Source organism: Rhinatrema bivittatum, chromosome 1 (assembly GCF_901001135.1).
Source record: "Rhinatrema bivittatum chromosome 1, aRhiBiv1.1, whole genome shotgun sequence".
Classification (NCBI taxonomy): Eukaryota; Metazoa; Chordata; class Amphibia; order Gymnophiona; family Rhinatrematidae; genus Rhinatrema; species Rhinatrema bivittatum.
The window spans coordinates 783,856,794-783,881,573 of record NC_042615.1 but is presented as its reverse complement, the minus strand read 5'-3'; the positions used below and the strand labels follow the sequence as shown (position 1 = coordinate 783,881,573).

At 41.7% G+C, this 24,780-nt stretch overlaps 1 protein-coding gene across 4 annotated transcripts in view; it reads left to right on the top strand.

The window, feature by feature from the left end:
- The window catches only part of DYM (dymeclin), a 1,075,019-nt gene that overhangs the window by 31,973 nt on the left and 1,018,266 nt on the right, over positions 1 to 24,780 (top strand). For all 4 annotated transcript variants that reach the window (XM_029580368.1, XM_029580383.1, XM_029580376.1 and 1 more), the window contains exon 2: positions 20,102 to 20,296. In XM_029580368.1, coding sequence (XP_029436228.1) covers positions 20,157 to 20,296 — 140 coding nt within the window. In that variant the 5' untranslated portion in view covers positions 20,102 to 20,156. The remainder of the gene's footprint in view (positions 1 to 20,101; positions 20,297 to 24,780) is intronic.

Below are 24,780 nucleotides of genomic sequence, written 5' to 3'. Positions count from 1 at the left end.
GTACAGTGGGGCCCATCCAGTCTGCCCAGCAAGCTCCCATACTGATAAGTATATGAAACTTATAACTCACTCAGACCGCCAAGGTCAGGGCTCTTGTTGGTTACTGTTTGAGTCCAATTTCCTCCCCCCCACCACCCCTGCTGTTGAAGCAGAGAGAATTATTGAAGTTGCATCAGAAGTGTAGTATCAGTCTTTTGGTTAAGGGTAGTAAGCATCAAGCAAGTTACCCCTATGCTTATGTTTTCCCAGACTGTACAGTTCAATGTCCTTGTTGGTTGTTGTCTGAATCCATTTCCTCTTTTCCCCCTGCTGTTGAAGCAGCAAGCAATGATGGAATTTGAAGGCTTATTTGTTAAGGGTAGTATCCACCATATCAGCAAGTTACCCCCATGCCTCTTACTTCATTCCTCTCCCCCATTGCCTTTAGGGATCCATAGTGTTTATCCCATGCCCTTTTGAAATCTTGCACCGTTTTCTTTGTCTTCACCACCCTCTCCTTGCAGAAATATTTCCTGAGATTGATTCTGAGTCATCCTCTCCGGAGTTTCATTTTGTGACTCCTAGTTCGATTGGATTCGTCCCAGTTTGTAATCCATGCCATCATCTTGGCGCTCACTCCCAAGCTTCTCATTTCGTTCACCAGTCTTCTATTTGGGACTTTATCAAAGGCTTTACTAAAATCCAAGTAAATCACATTGAGCACTCTTCCCTGATCCAATTCTCTAGTCTCCCAATCAAAGAAATCAATCAGATTCGACTGACAGGACCTTCCTCTGGTGAATCTGACGTGTTGCGGATCAAGCAAGCCATCAGATTGTAGATAGTTCACTATCCTTTCTTTCAGGAGAGTCTCCATTAATTTTCCACTACCAAGGTGAGGCTAACCAGCCTGTAATTTCCAGTCTCCTCTCTGCTCCCAATCTTGTGAAGCGGGACTACCATCGCTCTTCAGTCACTCGGCACCACTCCTGTTTCCAATGATGTATTGAACAGGTCATTCAGCGGACCTCCCAGTACGTCTCTGAGCTCCCTCATATCCTTGGATGAATCTTATTAGGCCCCCATGGCTTTGTCCACTTTCATTTTTCTTGGCTCTTCCCATACGTTCTTTTCCGTAAACTGGGTTTTGTCAAATCCACAGCTTTGTTAACCAGCGACTGTCCTTCTCCAGGATCTTCCTTAGTGAACACTGAACTGAGGTATTTGTTTAATATTTCTGCCTTTTCTTCGTCACCTCCCACACATTGATCCTTTTCATCTTTCAGTTTCACTATACCACTTCGGACCTTTCTCTGATGTATCTGAAAAACGTTTTGTCACCTCTTTACCTCTTTGGCAATCCTTTCTTCTGCCAGACCTTTTGGTTTCCTGATTACTTTCTTCGATTCTCTGTTTAACCAGATATTCTTCCCTGTGTTCCTCTTCTTGGGTTGATTTATATTTCTCAAACACTTTTATTTTTATTTTATCAGCTTCCTCCTTTGAGAACCAGGTAGGTTTCTTATATCTTTTGCTTTTGTTTACTTTTCTAACATAAAGATTAGTTGCCTTTGTAATTGCTCCTTTTATTTTGGCTTGCAATTTTTCCACCCCTCCCATTTTTTTCCCAGTCTTCAAGTTCCATTTCCAGGAATTTTCCCATTTCAGCAAAGTCCGTATTTTTGAAGTTCAAAACTCGGGTCTTCGTGTGACTTCTCCATAACCTATTTACTGTTTGATCACTGGTGCTAAGGTGGGCCCTCACTCAGACATTTATTTAATTTATTTATTTATTTACTTACTTAATTTTCTATGCCGATGTTGGTATATACCTTCACACCGGTTTACAATGTTTTGTAATTAAAAATCATAAAATACAATAAAAAAATTTTAAACCAATCAAACAAGTAACTATACATCAGACTCATTCTTAAATTTAATATAAAAGAAACAAATCATGAAATAAAATAAGACATAAAAAGTATTAAAACATGCCTATTAACAGAAAGCATCAACATATGAAAACATTGAAAATTATTGGCTGACTTCTACTTGGAATGCTTGTACATACAGCCACATTTTTAGTGCTTTCTTAAATTCTTTTAAATCTCTCTGGAACCTTAATTCTATGGGTAATAAATTCCATAGACCTGGATCGGCTAATGAAACAGCTCCTTTCCCTGACAGAGGTAAGTTTAGCAGTGGCAATAGAAGGAATAGAAGTCCTTTACCCGCTGAATGCAGATTTCGTTGAGGGGCGTGTATGCGTATAACTGCATTCATCCAGTCTACTTATTCTGCATAGATTGCTTTAGGTATCAAATATAAAGTCTTAAATTTAATTCTATACTCGACTGGTAGCCAATGTAATGCGGAAAGAACAGGGGTAATGTGATCTCTTTTGTTAGTACCGGAGAGGACCCTGGCAGCGGAATTCTGTAAAACTTGCAGTGGTCTAAGTGATGACTGTGGAAGACCAAGCAATAAAGAATTGCAATAGTCTATATTGGTAAATAGCAAAGCTTGGAGAACAGTTCTAAATTCATCATGATTCAGTAAGGGTTTTAAGCGCCTAAGAATTAACAATTTATGATAACCTTCCTGTATCTTCGTAGAAATGTGGTGTTTTTTTTTTTAGTGTAAAATTGGGGTCAAGCCACACGCTTGAGTCTCTAATTTTATTCCCTAAAGAAATGGAAGCATTTTCCATGTTGAAAACTTTGCATTGATCGGATGGAGTTTGCTTATGTTCTAACAACATAATTTCTGTTTTTTTCACAATTGAGACTGTTTCATTTGTTTTAGCAATTGTCTAACAATATTTAGATAAATATTAGCAATTTTGAAGGCTTTTTCGAGAGTCATTTATTGGTATGATGATTTGAATATCGACTGCATAGATGTAATAGTTGAGCTGCAGACCTGAAAGTAGTTGACACAGAGGCAACATGTACACATTGAATAAGGTAGCTGATAGGGCGGAGCCCTGGGGTACTCCTGTTTCAAGTGGATAAGTTTTAGAGTATGAATTGTTGATAAAAACCTGATATGATCTGTTAGATAAATATGAGGAGAACCATTCTAATGTTTTGTCCTTAATCCTAATTTCTGACAGTCCTTGATCAAAACCTTTTAATATTGTATCAGATAAAGATAAAAGAAGAGTTTCAGTACTAAACTTTTTCTGAAATCTGAACTGAGTTGGGTATAATATATTGTTCGTTTCTTTATGCTCATTAAATTGTTTTAATACCACTTTTTCTATTACTTTAGCTATAAATGAAAGATTGGCAATTGGCCGATAGTTATTCAGAACCTCTGGGTCTAGGTTTCTCTTTTTAAGAATAGGCTTAATGATAGCCTGTTTGAGTTGATCAGGTAGGATACCTTCATGCAAGGATTTATTAGTTATATTAGCTATATATGGAGCTATTAATGCAGATATTTGTTTCAACGTCAGAATGGGAATTGAATCATTTCGATGATTGTCAGGATTAAGTTTATTGATTAATGTTTCAATTTCAATTGAAGATACTTCCTCGAAGCAAGACCAGGCTGTATCTTTCGGTATTAATTTGATTTCTTGAGTAGGGGTATTATCGAGTTCCAACTTTTATCTATTTTGCTTTTAAAAAATATCGCCAGTTGTTGGCTAAGCTCTTTATTATTCATATTAGTTGCAACTGAAGGATCATTTGTTAATTGTTTAACAATCTGAAAAAGTATTTTTGGGCTATTAGCATAGCTAATGATTTTCTTACTGTAATAATTTTTTTTTGATCTGTTTAAGTTTTTATAGAAAGCTGAATGTTTTCTATATGCTGTTAAATTCCAATGTTTTGTTTCTTCTCCATATTCTTTCTTTTTGCTAGCTTATTTTTAGCTTCTTTTAACTCATTATTAAACCAAGGATTAGATTTTTTTATTTTTATTTGTAATAACTTTAGTTTTCTCTGGGTTGATCTTATTAGCCGTTTCATTTGAGAAGCTATCCCTGTTTGTGAGCACTAAGTCGAGAATAGCTTCCTCTCTCATGGGTTAAGAACATAAGAACATAAGAAAATGCCATACTGGGTCAGACCAAGGGTCCATCAAGCCCAGCATCCTGTTTCCAACAGTGGCCAATCCAGGTCATAAGAACCTGGCAAGTACCCAAAAACTAAGTCTATTCCATTACCATTTGTTTGAACAGAGCCCCTTGCAGGGCATCCACTATCTCTCTACTTCTATTAAAATTACGTAGAAGGGATTCTCCAGTCTATGTCTGGCAGATTAAAATATCCAACAATCAACAATTCTCCCTTCCTTCCCACCTTTTGGATGTCTTCAATCAGCTATGTCTGGTTCTTCCTTTTGAGTTGGAGCTGTAAACCACTCCAGTAAAAATGGATGCACCATCCTCTCTTTTTAAGACTGCCCATAATACTTCTTCTCTACCTCCTATTCCTTGCAGTTCAGTTGCCTGGATATTGTTTTTGACATAAAGAGCTACTTTTCTGTCCTCCCTTAAGTTATAGCCCAGTATGGCCATATCCCAATCACGAGATTCCATGAACCATGTCTCTGTAACAGCAACAACGTCCAAGTCCGCCTCCACCATTAGGGCTTGCAGGTCTGGGATTTTATTATTTGTGTTCATAGCTTTTCCAGTTTCTCTCTTTCTGTTTTTATTGCTTTTGTTGGACTTTTTGCATTATTCAGCTGACTTTTGTTATCCCCTTCACCTTTTTCTTTTGTTTTTGTTTGGGAGGTGACGTTCCAATGTCCTCCTGCCACCCCCATTGTTTAGTTTAAATGCCTTAAGACATAGGATTTGAATTTATCCCTTAGTATCCTTTTTCCTGCCATATAATTGCTGTCATTTTCCTAACACCGTGCTAGTGTCTGCATCTGCTAGGAGACGGAGAGATACTGAGGAGCTGAGGTCACTGCAGGGGTATATCTAGGGTGACATCAGCTTTGAGATCTGACTCCGTCTCCCATCTGCTAGCAGAAGAGCACATTACCCACTGGTCCTGAGTCCATCTGTCTACACTAAAGAAAACGAAATTATTAGGTAAGTAATTTCTCCATTTCCTGCTATAGACAGATGTAAGCCATCTTTGACATAGTCCTTTTCTGTTCCATAAATTAACCCAGCCTCCAATATATCCAAAACTTTGTTCCTTGCACCAAGTTTTGAGCCATGTATTGAATTTATGTATATGGCTTAGTCTCTCTTTCCCCTTTCCACGAACAGATAAGACTCCTTAAAAGGCAAATAGTATTCGCCATGTGACTAATCTGCTTCACCAGAGACTGGAAGGGTCTCAGTACCACTTGGATGCTGTTTCTAGCAAGGTTGTTGGTTCCCAGATGGATGATATCAACTTCATCTTTGATCGCATTGACTATTTGAATAGCATTTCTACTGGCCGAAGATCCTGGAAAGCTTTTAACTATAGTCTTTCCCTTGAAAAGAGTTCTCAACTTAGTGTCTCTGAGTCACCCAGCACAGTGAGCTTGGTCTGATGGTTATTGTTTGTATTCTGGAATTTTTGCGTGCCTTGGGTTTCTTCCTTCTTTTCAGATGCCTCTTAAATCTCTATCGCTTTAGCTTCTTCATTATTTAGTACAGAGAAGGCATTTTGTATTTGACACTTGAGAGTACGTGTCTCTCCTCAATCCAGGTCTTACTCTACCATAGTGCACAGTAATCCATTTGATCCTGGGTTTCTGTTTGCTACTTGTGTATGTGGGTGGGGGCGGGATATATGGGCTGCACACTTGTGAAAGATGGGTGTTTTGGGTCACATGTCTTGTCCTATCTGTGCCCACCGTAAACCATTTTTTAATGGACTTTTGAGTTCTCTATGGTAATGGTGAAACGATTCCTGAATTATACAATAGAGTGGGTGTGAATTCCTTGTTAGTTTCTGATATTTTCTTTCTTGCAGCTAATTCAGCCTTAAGGTGAGCCAATTCCTCTTTCATGGAAGAGTTCTGAATAAATGGGGCAAGCCCTAAGTCTCCAGATGATTTGTCTCAAAATAAAGGCTCCACAATTGTTACATTGGATAGTCTTCATTTTGCTCAATTAATTTGATGGAGAACACCAAATTACTTGTAAAGCACCCCCAAATTTCTAGTACAACCAGTATTCTGAGTTCCTCAATTCAATAACAGACTTGGAAATTAGAATAATAACTAGTTTATCTGATGCTGAACTCTTGTAAAATGCCTCGTTGTCCTGGATGGAAGACTGACCAATGTGCTTAGGAATTCTGTCCCCAATCAGAACCTCCCCCAATTATTTAGTTGAAACCATTTTTTTTGGGTACCCCAGTGAATTATAGATTTGGATTTTAAAATATTAAATAGCAGATACATTTCACCTAGCCCGCAAACACTGAATTCAAGCAGTAACCCAGAGAAAGGACAGCAGGAAGAAACAGTATCTAAATAAGTTTATTTTTTGTTAAGCTTAATTCAACCACCCACACAAACAGCACAGCAGAAACTTAAAACCTCTACTGAAAAACACCAAACATGCCAGCAACAAGAACAGTCCCAACCTTACAGTGAGAAAAGCAAGGGAAAAAAAAAAGATTAATTATTTATTCGTAAGCTCACAAGTGGTACTGTGTGCTTAAGTTTTTTGTGCGCTTAATTTTGGCCGCCTAGATAAATGCTTACGTGTGCGCACGCCTAAGTGTTGGATGCAAAAAGTCTAGGTACCTAGTTGAGCACCTATCGAAAAAACAAAAAATGAGCTAGATGCATGCCTCCAGCCACCGCTTAGTGCATTGTCAGGCATCATGGTGCCTATGCCTAAGAATCCTAAGCATCTTTCTCTTTTCACTGCTTGTTATATAGGGGCATCTCAGCCAGGAATGTCTGCAGAATTGTGCCAGCCCTGTTTGGATGCCTAGGGTGAATTGTCTTCCTTTTTAAGCCTGATTCTTCCAGCCAGATGTGGATCTGGGTAAAGACTACTCAGATGGAATGCCTGATTATGGAACTGCCCTAACTGGTTCCTCAGTGGGAGAAGGTAGCTCAGTATGTACTCCTCAGGTCGTTCCCAGTCTGGATGATTCTAACTTTCCTTGGGTAGAATTTTTTCTTCAGGCACCGTCCTTGACCCTCTCTCATGCTTCTACAGAAGAGGCGCAGGGGGAAAAACATGCCTGGATTTTAATTTAAGAACATAAAAACATGCCATACTGGGTCAGTCTAAGGGTCCATCAAAGCCCAGCATCCTGTTTCCATAAGAACCTGGCAAGTACCCAAAAACTAATGTCTATTTCATGTTACCGTTGCTTTTTTTTGAAGGGGTTAATAAACATGTAGATAAAGGTGAACCGGTAGATGTAGTGTATTTGGATTTTCAGAAGGCGTTTGACAAAGTACCTCATGAGAGGTTTCTAAGAAAACTAAAAAGGCATGGGATAGGAGGCGATGTCCTTTCGAGGTTTACAAACTGGTTAAAAGACAGGAAACAGAGAGTAGGATTAAATGATCAATTTTCTCAATGGAAAAGGTTAAACAGTGGAGTGCCTCAGGGATCTGTACTTGGACCTGTGGTTTTCAATATATATATAAATGATATGGAAATGAATACGACGAGTGAGGTTATAAAATTTGCGGACGATACAAAATTATTCAGAGTAGTTAAATCATAAGCGGATTGTGATACATTACAGGAGGACCTTGCAAGACTGGAATATTGGGCATCCAAATGGCAGATTAAATTTAATGTGGACAAGTGCAAGGTGTTGCATATAGGGAAAAATAACCCTTGCTGTAGTTACACGATGTTAGGTTCCATATTAGGAGCTACCACCCAGGAAAAAGATCTAGGCATCATAGTGGATAATACTTTAAAATCGTCGGCTCAGTGTGCTGCAACAGTCAAAAAAATCAAACAATGTTAGGAATTATTAGGAAGGGAATGGTTAATAAAACGGAAAATGTTGCAGTGCCTCTATATTACTCCATGGTGAGACCGCACGGGAATACTGTGTACAGTTCTGGTCACCGCATCTCAAAAAAGATATAGTTGCGATGGAGAGGGCACAGAGAAGGGCAACCAAAATGATAAAGGGGGTTGGAACAGCTCCCCTATGAGGAAAGGCTGAAGAGGTTAGGGCTGTTCAGCTTGGAGAATAGTCAGCTGAGGGGGAATATGATGGAAGTCTTGAACGAGTAGATGTGACTCTGTTATTTACACTTTCAAATAATAGGACTAGGGGGCATTCCATGAAGTTAGCAAGTAGCACATTTAAGACTATTCGGAGAAAATTATTTTTCACTCAACGCACAATAAAGCTCTGGAATTTGTTGCCAGAGGATGTGGTTAGTGCAGTTAGTATAGCTGGGTTCAAAAAAGGTTTGGATAAGTTCTTGGAGGAGAAGTCCATTAACGGCTTTTAATCAAATTTACTTAGGGAATAGCCACTGCTATTAATTGCATCAGTAGCATGGGATCTTCTTAGTGTTTTGGGTAATTGCCAGGTTCTTGTGGCCTGGTTTGGCCTCTGTTGGAAACAGGATGCTGGGCTTGATGGACCCTTGGTCTGACTCAGCATGGCAATTTCTTATGTAGTAATAGCAGTGACTATTTTCTAAGTCAACTCAATTAATAGCAGGTAATGAACCCGCACCTGCCCCCCGTCCCCAAATAATGGATGCAGAGTAGAACTAGGATATTTCAAATACAACTCGCTATATAAAAAAGATATTCTGGTGCTATCTCAGTAACAGAAACCCAAACTCCCTTACTAACAGGTGGCATTGTAAGCATACAAACCTGAAAAAAACCCCCACACTCAGCACATGGTAGCTCCAATGCATGTCCTACTGAGAATGAGAAAACGCAATGAAGAAGATTGATAGAAATAAAATACCTTACCTCAGTCACATAAACAGATCTGACCTTCACCAAATACAGAATAAAACACCACAAATTACAAATGTGGAGACAAAAACTGGAATGGAAACCTTAAAAAGCCATTCTGCATTCAGTGCAAAACTGGAGAGCTAGATACAGAAATACATTTCCTCCTATACTAAGCAAAGTACAAAGATAGAAGAAATGCATATTCCCAAAACTGGCATATTTTTATATATTCTACTTTTCACACTTTCTTTTTTTTCAGCTTTTCAATTCAGGTACTGTAGGTATTTCCCTATCCCCAGAGGGTTTGCACTCTAACGGGCCGATACGCCATTGGACGTGCGTTTTCCCTTACCCCTTATTCAGTAAGGGGCCAAAAACGCGCATCCAACCCGCCGAACCTAATAGCGCCCTCAACATGCAAATGCATGCAAATGCATGTTGATGGCCCTATTAGGTATTCCCGTGCGATTCAGAAAACAAAATGTGCAGCCAAAGGTTGGCGCTAATTTCTTCGGGCACCGGGAAAGTGCACAGAAAAGCAGTAAAAACTGCTTTTCTGTGCACCCTCCGACTTAATATCATGGCGATATTAAGTCTGAGGTCCCGAAGGGTAAAAAAAAAAAAAAAATTTGAAGTCGGCCTGCAGCTGTCAGGTCGAAAACCGGACACTCAATTTTGCCGGCATCCGGTTTCCAAGTCCATGGCTATCAGCGGGCTTAAGAACCGACACCGGCAAAATTGAGCGTCTGCTGTCAAACCCACTGATAGCCGCCGCTCCGGGCCAAAAGGAGGCACTAGGGATGCACTAGTGTCCCTAGCGCCTCCTTTTGCCTGTTTCTACCGTCCGGCCTCATTTAAATACTGAATCGCGCGCACAGGCGAGTGGCCTGTGCATGCGCCACTCCCGCGGACTTTACTGAATCAGCCCCAATGTTTGTACCTGAGCCAATGGAGAGTAAAGTGACTTGCCCAAGGTCACAAGGAGCCATATGGCTGCTCTAACCACTAGGCTGCTACTCCACTCCATATTATGGAGTGGCGCACCCTGTCACTCCCCTTCCATGCCTCCATCATCCTTCACTTTTCCCAATTACTCACACTCATATCCCTGCCCAGCATTCCTGACTTCTCCCATATTCTCTTCCCTGTGCTCCCTCACTTCCCTGCTTGACTCTCCCTACACCCTTTATCCCGTCTCCCTGCCTGCCCAGCTACATTGTGTACTACGAATGAATTGAGATTATAATTAAAACGTTACTACAGTTCGGCTGATATTGAACTCCTGCTGCTGTTTGAATGCACATTACCTTTTGTCGGCTTTTGGAGCTGCTCTGATTGAAAGAACTCTAGTGCTCAATTGTTGTGTGCCTAAGAGCCTGCTTATGAACTCCTATGGAATGAGCACACCAACAAAACCTGCTATTATGTTTTGGATACCATTCTGAATGAGGCTTGAGAGATTGAAAAGTACATCCTAAAAGTGACATTCTGTTGTTTACAGCCCCTGAAGCAGCCCTCCAATAGGCGAAACTCAGGCCTAGAGTCGGGCACTCATTGATTTTTAATAAACATATTTTTTGAGGACTTTCGGCTATTCCTTGTTTTATTCCTCATGCCCAGTAGGGGCCAGTCAAAGTTCTGGAAACTTTGACAGAAGTTTTCCGTGATTGGGCTTCATCCTGTGATGTCACCCATATGTGAGGACTAACATCCTGCTGTTCTGTGAGAACACCTGTTACAGGTAAGCAACATTTGCTTTCCAACAGTAAACTGTTGAAGCTCAATTTCTGTTTTCCCATAGATAAGCAAACTGAATTAGCCATGCCTTCTGGGATGTCCTCCTGGGCAGCCCAACGTGGAATCTTCTCAAAGTATACAGAGCTGTGCTCTTTGTGCCTGCATGGCCATTCTCACTCAATTCCTCTCCTTTGTTCGTTTTTTTCATTTATCCCACGCAGCTCAGTCATGCTTCTCTTCTCTCGTGCCTCTTTTCCCTCTTTGATTTAACTTCCACACATTATAGTGTACCCCAAAAAGCACTTTTAAGTGCTACTATGCATCCAAAGGCAACTGTGGCAGGATGTCTCTGTGGGCCCAGAGGCAAAGGGCCGAAAAAAGAAGAAATTGAAGGGCGACCCATTGGATTCATATGCCCTGACCCGCCGATCAGTGCAGTCGTTACTGGTGGAAAGAGGAAAAAAACCATAACAGGTAGAAGATCATCTTCTCTGGAACCTCAACCAAAAAGTAAGTGGGTTAGGATTCCAACAGGGATAAAAATGGCTCGGGAGATAATTCCCTGAAAGTCCCTAATATTTCCAAAAAAGTTGGAGACAAAGACCGCCAAGCAGGGCAAGGACTGAGGGGTAAGCCCACGACTTACTGAGTCTATCAGTGCACCCGGCGCAGGAAGCATCCAGCTGGTCGAACATGCGTCGGATGACTAGATGCTACATGCAGGTGTCTATGTCCAGGAAATGGGGAGCTGACTCGCCCGATGCAAGAACCGCAAACTGTCTATGCATGAAGCATTGAATTGATCCATGCATGACACATAGAAACATTCGACACTCAGACGCAATGCGTTGATTGATGTGTCGATCGACGCAAGTCCCTCTATTTCATGTATGCAGGAAGGGAATCGACGCAGTAGAAGCATTACAAACCCAGCCAAATGGCAACCAGACCCGCAAATAGTGTTCACTCGGGAGGAATTGGAAGTGGGTTCTGATGTAGATGTAGTCCGCCTTACTGACAATTCTTCCGCTTCGTCAAGAGACACTGTATACTCAGGATTATCACAGGTATCAAAACGCAAAAGGGAACAACCTCAGTTATAAGAACCTTTTGATAAAGAGACACAAATCCTACTGGGAGCCCCAGGGCCAAGTAGGATTACAAAGAGAACCAGACTCCGCCATCCTTAGGGCAGCTCTACCAAAGTAGGCTGCATCCCATACTAGCCAGCTAAGCCTTACATCCTGCCCTAAAGGGAAGGCTGCAGCTTTGCAGGCGATGACACACACATTGGATATTCTAAAGAATATCTTTCCATCCACTGCCAGACTCCCCTAAGGAACTGGATTCATCAAGTGAACCTGAAGACAACATATCCATAAGGTCGCTACCATCTTCTCCTCCAGAAGATGAACGGGCAGTAGAAACCATGATTCATGACCTCAGCCTGGCAGATTCGAGATCATTGACAGGGATTCTTTCAGATCCATTGGACGGACCACCTGAACAGTCTTCACCTCCTGAGGATTTGACATATTCCAAATTCATAGAGAAGGTAGGCTCCTTCTTCAAAGTCAAAATAAAAAAAGATCCAAGATCTTTGGGAAGAAAATGTTTCAGGGTGCTATGCTGAATTCAAGGATACAACAGCACCAATTTTACATTACTCAGTATTTGTTTCACTGTTTATAAGTATAGAAACAGAGAAGTCCCTCTACTGCTGTTGCAAAAGCATAGGCTCAAATGAAATTGGATATGAAAGAAGGTTTATGCCATCTGATTAGAGCAGTAACTGCCATAGTGGCATGTAGAATTGCCTGGCTCCAAGTGAATGATATAAGGGACAATGTCCTTGAAAAACTCGCTGACCTCCCTTTCAAAGGGGATAATCTTTTTGGACAAGTTGCTTAAAACTGTGTCACAATTGAAAGAACAGTGTAGCTGTATCATCGCTCACATTCCCAAATGGAACAATACCCCTCTAAGCGCTATTATCCCTACAAATGACCATTCTACCAACACCGCCATTACAGACCATTTACTCCGTATCGCGCACCAACTTAATCACAGAGATGGCAACCACAGGCAAGAAATCGCCAAAGAACACCGTACCAGCAGAAGCAGGAGCAAGGCCACAGCCAATTCTAGCAATGGGGGGAAGAATTATACTCATTCTACCAGGAATGGTCTTGTATAACATCGGATTGTTGGGTTCTCAGTATTGTAAAGAGAGGTTATCAACTGAATTTCTGTATAACCCCCAACCTACACAACTGGACTTATCCACAAGAAGATCGCAAAAACATTGATCTTCTTCACAAGGAAGTGCAGGCACTTCTGAACCAGAATGCCATACAACCTCTGCCTCACAGCCAACAGTTGGGGATTTTACTCCCAGTACTTCCTCATTCCCAAAAAAGGAGGGGACCTCAAACCTATTTTAGATTTTCAAGCTTTGAACAGGTTTATGCAGAAAGAGAAATTCAAGATGACATCTTGAATTTCCCGAACAAGCCTTTCCCGAAACTAATATCCAAGGAGAGATCCTACAGCAATCAAGCACTCCAGAGCCTATTATCCATTAAGAGACCTTACTGCACAATTTAATTAAATCCATAAAGAGACATTACTGCACAATGTAAATAATCTACCTCTGTAAAGATTTATATTTATTCTTGTCTTCTTCCTACCCCAGTTTCAACAACCTTGTTATATTGTAACTTTTTGCTTCTTCTGCACTGGTTAATAGAGATGTGAATCGTGTCCTCGATCGTCTTAACGATCGATTTCGGCTGGGAGGGGGAGGGAATCGTATCGTCACCGTTTGGGTGTTTAGAGTATCGTGAAAATCGTTAAAATCGTGAACCGGCACACTAAAACCCCCTAAAACCCACCCCCGACCCTTTAAATTAAATCCCCCACCCTCCCGAACCCCCCCCCCCAAATGCCTTAAATTACCTGGGGGTCCAGCGGCGGTCCGGAACAGCCTCCTGCAATTGAATCGTGTTGTCTTCAGCCAGTGCCATTCTGCGCCGCCATTTTGCAAAATGGCGGCGCAAAATGGCGGCGGCCATAGACCAACACGATTCGACTGCAGGAGGTTGTTCCGGACCCCCGCTGGACTTTTGGCAAGTCTTGTGGGGGTCAGGAGGCCCCCCCAAGCTGGCCAAAAGTCCCTGGGGGTCCAGCGGGGGTCCGGGAGCGATCTCCTGCTGCGAATCGTTTTCCGTACGGAAAATGGCGCCGGCAGGAGATCGACTGCAGGAGGTCGTTCAGCGGGAACCCCCGCTGAACGCACAAATCGGGGGAATTGGTATTGTATCGTGGCCCTAACGATTTTTGACGATTTAAAATATATCGGACGATATTTTAAATCGTCAAAATCATTCAGCGGGAACCCCCGCTGAACGACCTCCTACAGTCGATCTCCTGCCGGCGCCATTTTCCGTACGGAAAACGATTCGCAGCAGGAGATCGCTCCCGGACCCCCGCTGGACCCCCAGGGACTTTTGGCCAGCTTGGGGGGGCCTCCTGACCCCCACAAGACTTGCCAAAAGTCCAGCGGGGGTCCGGAACGACCTGCAGTCGAATCGTGTTGGTCTATGGCCGCCGCCATTTTGCGCCGCCATTTTGCAAAGTGGCGGTGCAGAATGGCGCCGGCTGAAGACAACACGATTCAATTGCAGGAGGCCGTTCCGGACCGCCGCTGGACCCCCAGGTAATTTAAGGCATTTGGGGGGGGTTCGGGAGGGTGGGGGATTTAATTTAAAGGGTCTGGGGTGGGTTTTAGGGGGTTTTAGTGTGCCGGTTTTCCTGCCCTCCCCCTTCCCCCGATTTACGATTTTTTGACAATAAATCGGGGGAATTGGTATTGTATCGTGGCCCTAACGATTTTTGACAATTTAAAATATATCGGACGATATTTTAAATCGTCAAAAAACGATTCACATCCCTACTGGTTAAAAAGAACAAAGTTATTGCACCCCCCTGTTATTTGTAAACCGGCATGATATGATTGTATCATGAATGCCGGTATAGAAAAGCTTTAAATAAAATAAATAATAAATCTCTCAAAACCATTCTACTATTTCTGCAACCCAACAATTGGATGAGCTCTTTGGATCTCAAGGATACCTATGCTCACATTCCAGTGCATCCAGCCTCGTGGCATTATCTTTGCTTTCAAGTGAACAAGACACATTCAGTACAAGGTGCTACTAGAGTGTGCACAAAATGCCTAGCAGTGGCTGTGGCCCATCTTTGCAGAAAGGGCATCAAGATTTTTCCCTACCTGGAGTCCTGGTTTCTAGTCTCCTCAAAGCCAAAAATACTCCTTTTGCACCTTCAGCAGACCATAAACTGCTTGGACAAGTTGGGTTTCATAATAGACTTTGAAAAGTCACATCAGGTTCCCACCCAAGTCCTCCAATTCATTGGAGTATTAAACACTAAGCTCTGCAGAGCCATCCTTCCAATAGAACAAATCCAGACCTTTCGCAAAGTGGCCTTGGCATTAAAGAGTTGCTCGAATGCCTTAGCTCGCCAAATTCTCACAATGTTGGGTCATATGCCAGCAGCCCTATTTGTGGTACCACACACACCTTCATTTGCATAGACTACAGTGGGGACTAAAAGCTCAATGCTCTCAACACAACCAGCCAATGTCTCTTCTAGTTCTTATGACTCGCTCTATGACCTTGGATATAGATTGGTGCCTCTCCCCCCAGGTTCTACAGATGGGGAGCACTGTTTCGATCACTGGAATATCAAATCACTATAACAGATGCATCCACTTACGGCTGGGGTGCACATATACTACATCTGAAAATGCAAGGAATTTGGTCACCGCAGGAAAAGCACCTGCAAATAAACCTGCTAGAGCTAAGAGCTATAAGGAATGCAATCCACACCTTGGTACATATCCTCACTGGAAAGAATAATGATTTACACAGACAACCAAGTGGCCATGTTTTACATAAACAAAGAAGGAGGGTCCGGTTCGTGGACACTTTGCAAAGAGGCAGTGCTCATACTAGAATGGGCATTGAACCACTCCATCCAGCTACAAGCATCATGTCTCCTGGGAATAAGGAACACAAAGGCCAACAGGCTCAGCAGGATATTCCACCCCCCATGAGTGAGCATTAAATCAAGAAGTAGCGAACAGTCTATTCAGGGAATGGGGAGCGCCCTACATAGAACTCTTCGCAACGGAAGCCAACACAAAACTACCATGGTTTTGCTCCATCTATCCCAGCATTTGCAGGACAGTTTACTGACGTTGTTCTTCATAACTCAGCAGTCTGCCAAGTTATAAATATGCGTCTGAGACGCACATTTACCTTTTTGCATTCGGAGTGAATGAGTAATAGGCTCATTCACATGCATTTGCATGTGGTGAGCGCTATCTCATTCACTCTACGTTGGACGCGTGTTAAATAGGCGCTATCCTCCTATTGCATTAGGGGGTGGATTAGCACCTATTTATGCTGAGTGCACTGTATTGCATCGGCCCCCCTAGAGAGCATGGCTAGTTTAGCTTGCTTATCTGTGGGGAAATAAACAAGTTTGTTTACAGTAAATGGTGTTTTCAGCAGATAACAGGATGAATTAGCCATGGGTCCCACCCTCCTCCCTGGACAGCTTACACCTTGACCCTGTCTCTGTCCTATTCTTTCTCCCTTCAGCTGCACATTTATGCTTTCTTTAACTGAATGGGGGAAGGGGCGCACAAAGCACAGCTCTGTATACTTTGAGAATATTCTTCGTCTGGCCACTCAGGAGGACGTCCCAGAGAGCATGGCTAATTCATCCTATCTATGGAAAACACAGTTTACGGTAAGTAAACTTTGATATTACATAAAATGAGGTTTAAAAAAAAAAAAAAAGAAATGGATCAAACTAGGTGTGTCAGTGGTAGTGCTATATATACATGGTCATGCAAAAGACCTGCATTTGATTTCCATGTCAGATCTTCCATTCCCTAGGTTGCCCGGTGCTGAGGATGCTGCAAAAGCAGCCTTCTCAACCTCTGGGGAAGAGTCTGTCATTATGTGATTACAACCCCTAGTGGTCAGACCTAGGATTGTCAGGCTGTTGAGCAGGGGTACCCAATCTTTTTGGGAGCGTGCACGCCTTTTCAACCCCCAAAATTTTCATGGACCCCCACGTGCTTGTCTTTAATTTTTATATGGAGTTATGTGCCAAACATAGAAAAATTATTAAATTAATAACAATTATATGCAGAGGACTCAGTATATAAAACTTATTAAATAATGCTTACTGATATAAACGGAGTACATATAATTGCAAAGCACAGCTATAAATGTGCAAGAAGGTACACCACATCCAGTAACTTGCATATTTTTTAAACTGATTTCTTTTTATCGGATTTCTATTCTGCTTTTCAGGGGCTTCAAAGCGGATTATGTTCAGGCACTGTGTAGGTATTTCTCTCTCCCCAGAGGGCTTCCAATATGTTTATACCTGAGGCAGTGGAGAGTTGGGTGTCTTGCTTAAGGACACAAGGAACGGCAGTGGGATTTGATCCCTGGTTCAAAGCTTGGACTGGTGGAGGGAGAGAGGGGTTACTGGTTGGCTGAGATGGACTGTGGAGCAGAGAAGAGAGTACTGGTGGGGGAAGGGGAAGGAAGAATGTTTGAGACAAGCCCATATCACTGTTTGGTGCACATATTTCCCTCCCAACCCCCTACCATGATATCTCCCTCTCACCAAATTCCATAAATGCAGGCACAGGACCCCCCCCCCCCCCCCCCCCCCCCCCTAATAAAACTACATTTTGTACCATTGTCGCAAGGTGCTGGGCTGAATGTCGGTGGAATCGCTAGACAGAAGAACCAGTAACAAACTCTTGGCCAGTTTCAACCATTGAGTAAAACTACCAGTAGTAAAGTTTTATTCAAGAGCATCCATGAATAAAAATTCTTCTATATGGGAGTAAAGTCAGGGGGTCTGGGCAGGACAAAATCCCAAGTTCTACAGTACCCTGTGCTCACAGAAACCCCCTCCCCCTCCCCCCCCCCAAACAAAGGGCAGAACAAGGACATCTCTCCTTACTCCTCACCATAGAAAAATCTTACTCAAATTCTGGTGTTGCCTCAGTTATCAGCAACACAAATCCTCTCCACTACTAGGAACGTTGTATAATAGGAAATCCCTGCAAAAATGGTACTCGGAACCTATAGGAAACCTGCCATATCATAACATCCTAACTGCTAGACACAAACGGTAAGAACCCTACCTATGAAAAGGCAACGTTGCAAAGATTAAATCAGAAAACACCAATACTCTTCCTGTTAGGAAAACACAGCGAGCCAGGCTGCTATAGATCTCTATACAGAAACTACTTGCTAGCAGAATACCTCCCTCACCTCAGTCACACATGCAAAACACAGACAGACCCTCGCCAAGTACAGAATAAAGAGACCATAAAGTAGAGCTAAAAACATGCAAATCAAAACTGAACTGGAAACTGCAAAAAGGCAGACTGTATGTTGTGCAACACTGGAAAAACAGAAATATCACATTCCTTATAAAACGCGAAACAATACAATCAAGAAATATAAAAGACAAATCAAATAATTAAAACTAATAGAGAAAAAAAAATCCTCTGCTCTCCATATTTGGGAATTTTTGATTTCCAGTCACCTTGAGATGTCTTGGTTTATTGTGTTGCAGTAGGGGTGCACAAACCTTATCCTTTCTCTGTCACATGCACACATTCCATAGCATACTGATATTCCTTCTCTCTCACTCAAATTCATGCTCTCATTCCCACGCACACGCTTCCTCGCACACAAGTATACGTTCTCAACCTCAGTCTCTCATGGACACATTCTCTCCTACAGGCCACCTTAAACACACACATGCACGCATACAGGCTCCCTTACTCTCACATAGACACTCGCTTTCTCACACACTCATATACTCGCACAGCTTCTCAATTTGGGTCTCCCTTCTGTTCTGACCTCATCATTAGCACCCAATGGGATGGAGTCTACAGGCCTTTCGTGCCTTTTCTTTGGACTAGCAATTGCTTCTTTAGCTTAGCAGTGAGGCCTGCAAACCCCTTTTTTATAGTTGTGGACCACAGGTTGGGGAGCATTGCTGTGTGGCCTCTGCCGAGGAGCGTCACTGCAATGACTGGGCTAATTGAACTGAGCGTGGGGATATAAAATGGCGGGCGGGAAGGGTTGGAGGTGAACAGGAGGAAGCTACTGGGGTAAAAACAAAAGATGAAACACTTTTTTTGTTTTCTGAACTGTTTTCTTACCTATAATCCCACTTGAAGTGGAACTATAGTGTTTTTCAGTAATGTTTCAGGGTTATGGGTAAAAATCTTTAAGGGGATGAGTGATTACCCATTTGTTTTGTGTAGTCTCCGTAATTATAAATAGGGACAGGCTGCCTTAGTAAAGAAATGTGGATGTGGTGAGATTCACTTCTCTTCATTGTAAAATATGTGACTGAATGATAAAACAGACTAGAATAAACTCATTTTTCAGAAATTGCACAATGTGAGGCATTCTGCATGGGGAGACCTTTCCTCTTGAGTTTTCTGACTTACTCTGGTTCAAGGAGCGATTATAAATAATATAGTCTTTGCAGACGAAAGTTGTTGCCCATCCCTGAAACCCATATTTTATCCAGTTTCAGGAAGAAAAATTGTGGTAGAATTACACCATTGTTCAGATACTTATTATTTTTTAAATTTATTTATTTTTTGTTGGGACTCACCCTCGTGATTGCAAAGCTGCATTGTGACTGGGGTCTGAGGCTTATTGTTAATTTTTCCAATGAAAATGTCTGTAGCATAGACCATCCTGACCCAAGTTACATGTTCTGAAAGTGAACAAAACTGATTCCAGGAATCCCAACTTGGCTTTCGTTCATAGGGTTTTTGCTACCCCTAAATCAAGTTTAGAGAAAACATACTTTAGTACATTCCATATATCTTTGTCCAAGATTTTTAACATTCATTAGTGCTGTGGGGGTTTAAAGTTCAGTTTTACCAGATTCGGTCTCTCTGACAGTAAACATTATATCGGGGTTTCCAAATTTTTTGACAAATCCAGACAGCATGATTGGTTTCATAGCATCACATGACTGCGGAAACCCTTCAAATCACATTTGATACTTTGTATTGTCCAGCCAATGGGAGGGAAGGTTGAATGAGGAGTTGATGACCTCTCAGCAGGCTGTTCTACCCTTACTGACATGTTAAGGGAGCTAGAGCAATGCAAAAGGGATTACAGAATAACCAGTTTTGTAAGCAAATTGTATGTGTGTAGGGGGGGGGGGTGGTTTTTGTCCCAGATCAGTTTGTAAGTGCAGTAAAGTACACTCCAGGGCCTGTGTTAACGAAGCTGGGCACTGAATGGAAGACACTCCACCTCGCTGTTCCCTGGGCCTGGGTTATGAATTAGTGTGGCATGGATATTTTTTGCTCCTTTTTTTCAAAACTATTTTTCTTTCTGTTTGTTCTAGGTTCACTTTGAAGGAATGAAGATTTTTAAACAGGATCTGCAGTCCTAAACAGAAAATGGGAGCAAACAGCAGTACTGCTAGTGAGCTTTCCAAAAATGAGTACTTGAAAAAATTAGCAGGAACTGAGGCTGTGTCTGAAAACGATCCTTTCTGGAACCAGCTTCTGTCTTTCACCTTTACTACCCCCACGAACAGGTAAGAAAAAGCTCTTAATAGTGCAGCAATTACAATAATGTACGATGTTGGCTGAGAGAGCCAGATTAAGCTTTTGACTGGGTCCATGGAAGTGGTAGATTACATGGAACATATTAAAAGTAAAACAACGGAAGAAATACTTCTTTAATTATAAAAAAAAATAGTTAAGGCACTTGCGTGTGTGTTCAATAATAATCCCAGAAATCTAAAATGTTAGCATGTAAGATTTGCATGATAATGAAGCTTCTTCCCTGAGAGCTTACAGTCAAAACTGAATGCATCAATGTTGGGTGATCAGTTCAAAGTGGCAACTCTGCAGCCTGAGCGAATCATATATATATAATATGTGTGTGTGTATATATATGTATATATATGTAAATATTTTTACTGCAGTCCTGCATATCCTAGTGAAACTGGCTCTAGCTTCCTGTTTGTAGATCAGACATTCTTCTCTATAGAGAAGTCCCTCATGCATGGAGCAATGGTGATCTCTTGTGGCCATTGTGCAGAATGCATACAACTAATTTTTAAAATTAATACTTAGTGTGTTTCCCTTTGGATTTTCATAGTAGCCATATTTGGTCTCAGAGAAAATCTGGATTATTTGTGGGTTGTGATGCCTTTTCTTGAATGAACATAAGAACAATTCCAAATTGATCTTTGAAGGCCACATCTGTGGTATATGATGGTTCCTATGCAGCCCGAAAGCTCATATTCTTTGGATCATTCTTACATTGATTCAGTAAACTGTTTCTGAGCCTGCAAGGAATCTCTTAAGTTGATCACTATTTTGGTCAACTTTAACAGGTATCATCAACATAGTTTAGCAGCCTACCTGTAAAGAAAGGCAAATGGATGGGAAACAGACTATGGTGGCAGATAAGTACTGTGGGCACATCTAGCAAGCCCAAATATTGGAAGAATGTATTATAAAAAATTTTAGAGTGGTAAAGAAAAGAAATTACAAACTGTAGCTACCCTGGTTGCAGTTTGTTTAAAAAAATTTTTTTTTTATTTTCAAATCTTTAAACAATCCTCTCTGCTCCCACTCTTGTGAAGCAGGGCCACCTCTTCTCCAATCACTCGGCACCACTCCTGTTTCCAGGGATCTATTGAACAGGTCACACAGTGGAGCCGACAGCACATCTCTGAGCTCTCTCAGTATCCTGGAATGAACCTCATCAGGCCCCATGGCTTTGTCCACCTCCAATTTTCCTAGCTCTTCCCATACATTCTCTTCCGTAAATGGAGTTTCATCCATTCTACTCCCCTCCAGTTTCTTTTAACTAGCGAAGGTCCTTCTCCGGGGTCTTCTTTAGTGAACACCGAACTGAAGTATTCGTTTAATATTTCTGCCAATTCTTCATCTGTCTCCACCCATTGATCCTTTTCACCTTTCAATTTCAGTATACCACTTTGGACTTTTCTCCTTTCACTGGTGTATCTGAAAAATGTTTTGTCACCTTGCTTTACCTCTTTGGCAATCCTTTCTTCCGCTTGACTTTTCGCTTTCTTGATTACTTTCTTAGTCTCCCTCAGTTCCACCAGAGATTCTTCCTTGTGATCTTCCCTTTGGGATCCTTTATATTTCTTATCAGCCACCTCCTTTGTGAACCAGATAGGTTTCATTCTTTTCTTGCTTTTCTTTACTTTTCTAGCATATATATTAGTCGCTTCGGTAATTGCTCCTTTTAGTTTGGCACACTGTTGTTCCATATCTCTCGTTTTCTCCCAGCCTTTTAGTTCTTCCTTCAGGTACTTTCCCATGTCAACAAAGTCCGTGTTTTTGAAACATAAAACCCGGGTCTTTGTGCGACTTCTCCATATCCTATTTGTGATATGATCACTGGTGCTGAGATGGGCGCCCACCTGGACGTTAGAGACATTATTTCCATTAGTGAGCACTAAGTCGAGTATAGCTTCCTCCCTCATAGGTTCCATTACCATTTGTTTGAACAGAGCCCCTTGCAGGGTATCCACTATCTCTCTACTACTGTTAGATTCTGCAGAAGAGATTCTCCAGTCTACATCCGGCAGATTAAAATCTCCAACAATCACCACTTCTCCCTTCTTCCCCATCTTTTGGATGTCTTCAACCAGATCTCTGTCTAGTATTTCTGTTTGATTTGGAGGTCTGTAAACCACGTCAATAAAAACGGATGCCCCATCATCCTTTTTTAGGATGGCCCATAAAGCTTCTTCTTTGCCTCATCTTCCTTACAGCTCGGATGCTTGGATATTGTGTTTGACATAAAGAGCCACTCCTCCCCCTTTACTGCCCTCTCTGTCTTTCCTTAATAAGTTATATCCCGGTATGGCCAAATCCCAATCATGAGAATCCGTGAACCACATCTCCGTGACAGCAACAATGTCCAAGTCCGCCTCCACCATTAGGGCTTGCAGATCTGGGATTTTATTGCGCAAACTACGAGCATTTGTGCCCATACCTTTCCAGCTATTCTGGTACAGGTTACTGCTTTTCTTGGACTCCATTTGTGACTTATTTAGCTGACTTTTGTTATCTCCTTTGCCCTTTTTCATTGCATTTGTAATTTGGGGGGGTGACATTTTAATGTCCTACTGTCAACCCCGTCCTTTAGTTTAAATGCCTTATGACATAGGATTTGAATTTATTTCTTAGGATCCTTTTTCCCTCCTCAGACAGATGTAAGCCATCTTTGACAAAAAGCTTTTTTCTGTTCCATACACGGCCCCAGCCCCAATATATTATTTATTTATTTATTTTTAGATTTTTATATACCGGTGTTCCTGTATTAAAATACAGATCACATCGGTTTACATTGAAACATAAAAATTATGCCAAGAGGCGGTACATATAACAAGGTTATAGAACTTGGAAAACATGGAAAACAGATTCGAATAATAACACTGATAAAGTTGTAAAGTTGTATATCCAAAACATTTTTCTTTACACCAGGATTTGAGCCATACATTGAAGTTATCAATATGGCTTAGCCTCTCCTTCCCCTTACCATGAACAGGTAACGCTTCTGAAAAGGTAATGGTTGTCGTCATGTGACTAATCTGCTTCGCTAGAGACTGGAAATCTCTCTGTACCGCTTGGATGCTGTTACTAGCAAGGTCGTTGGTTCCCAGATGGATGATAATATCAGCTTTTAGAATCTTTGCTTTCTTCTTGGATCGTTTTGAGTATCTGAATAGCATTTCTGCCGGCCGATGATCCTGGAAGGCATTTAACTGTAGTGTTTCCCTCTAGAAGAGTTCCCAAATTAGTGCCTCTGATGACAGAGTCACCCAGCACAATGAGCTTTTTTCTTTGGTTATTGATTGTATTTTGCAACTTCTGTATGCATTGGGTTTCTATCGCTTTCACCAGAGCTTTATACTTATGTGATACAGATAAGGCCTTTTGTACTTGTGTGACTTGAGAGAGCATATGTTTCCGCATCACCGGTCTTACTCTACCAGAGCCAACCGTAATCATTTTGATTTTTTGGGTTCCTTGTCGCCCTGTGTAAGTGGGGGGGGGAGAGACGTGGGCTACACAATTGTGTAGAATGGGTGTCAGGACTTATCTTACCTGAGCCCACTGTAAACCCCTTTTTCCTTGAGGTTTTTTTTTTTTTTTTTTTGCGGTAATGAGGAATTAATTTTGGAATACTGTGAAGTGGGTGAAACTTTCTTTATTGCAGCTAATTCTGCTTTACCGTTAGCCAGCTCCCTTTTGAGGGAAGAGAGTTCTGAACAAATGGGGCAGGCCCTAAGTTTCCAGATGATTTCCCTCAATATAAAGGCTCCACAATTGCGTTGGATAGTCCTCATTTTGGTAAATTTGATGGATAACACCTGAGGAATTACCAAATTTCCACTTTATATTGTTGCCAATAATGCATTCAGGCAGACTATATCATAAAACCAACCCCAGGGGTGTGTGGGTAGAGGGGCAGGGAGGGAGGGAGTTAAACAGTTAACCCTTGGTCAAGGTTGTTCTCAGGACCATGTATCTGCAATTGAGTTTGAAAAGACCCTCCCCCTGATTGTCTCAAATTTACTTAAACATTTTTACTTAGCTGGACACAAGAAGCTTTAGTATTTCCTGTCTCCTGGCTGAGCATAGCCCACAAAGGATCTGATTGCTTCTGATTGTCCCCTGCTGGCTGTATGAGCCAGCAGCCCTCAAGCTAGATACAAGCAGGACTTTTTCTGGAATTTTTGTCCTTTGCTTTAAACGATCTCACAGCAAATTTATGCCCCAATATTAATATCTAAACAGAGATTATTAGTGACGGCTAAATCCAAACAAATTCCAGAGTTTAATTGTGCGTCGAATAAAAAAGAACTTTCTCCGATTAGTTTTAAATGTGCCACATGCTAACTTCATGGAGTGCCCCCTAGTCTTTCTACTATCCGAAAGAGTAAATAACCGATTCACATCCACCCGTTCTAGACCTCTCATGATTTTAAACACCTCTATCATATCCCCCCTCAGTCGTCTCTTCTCC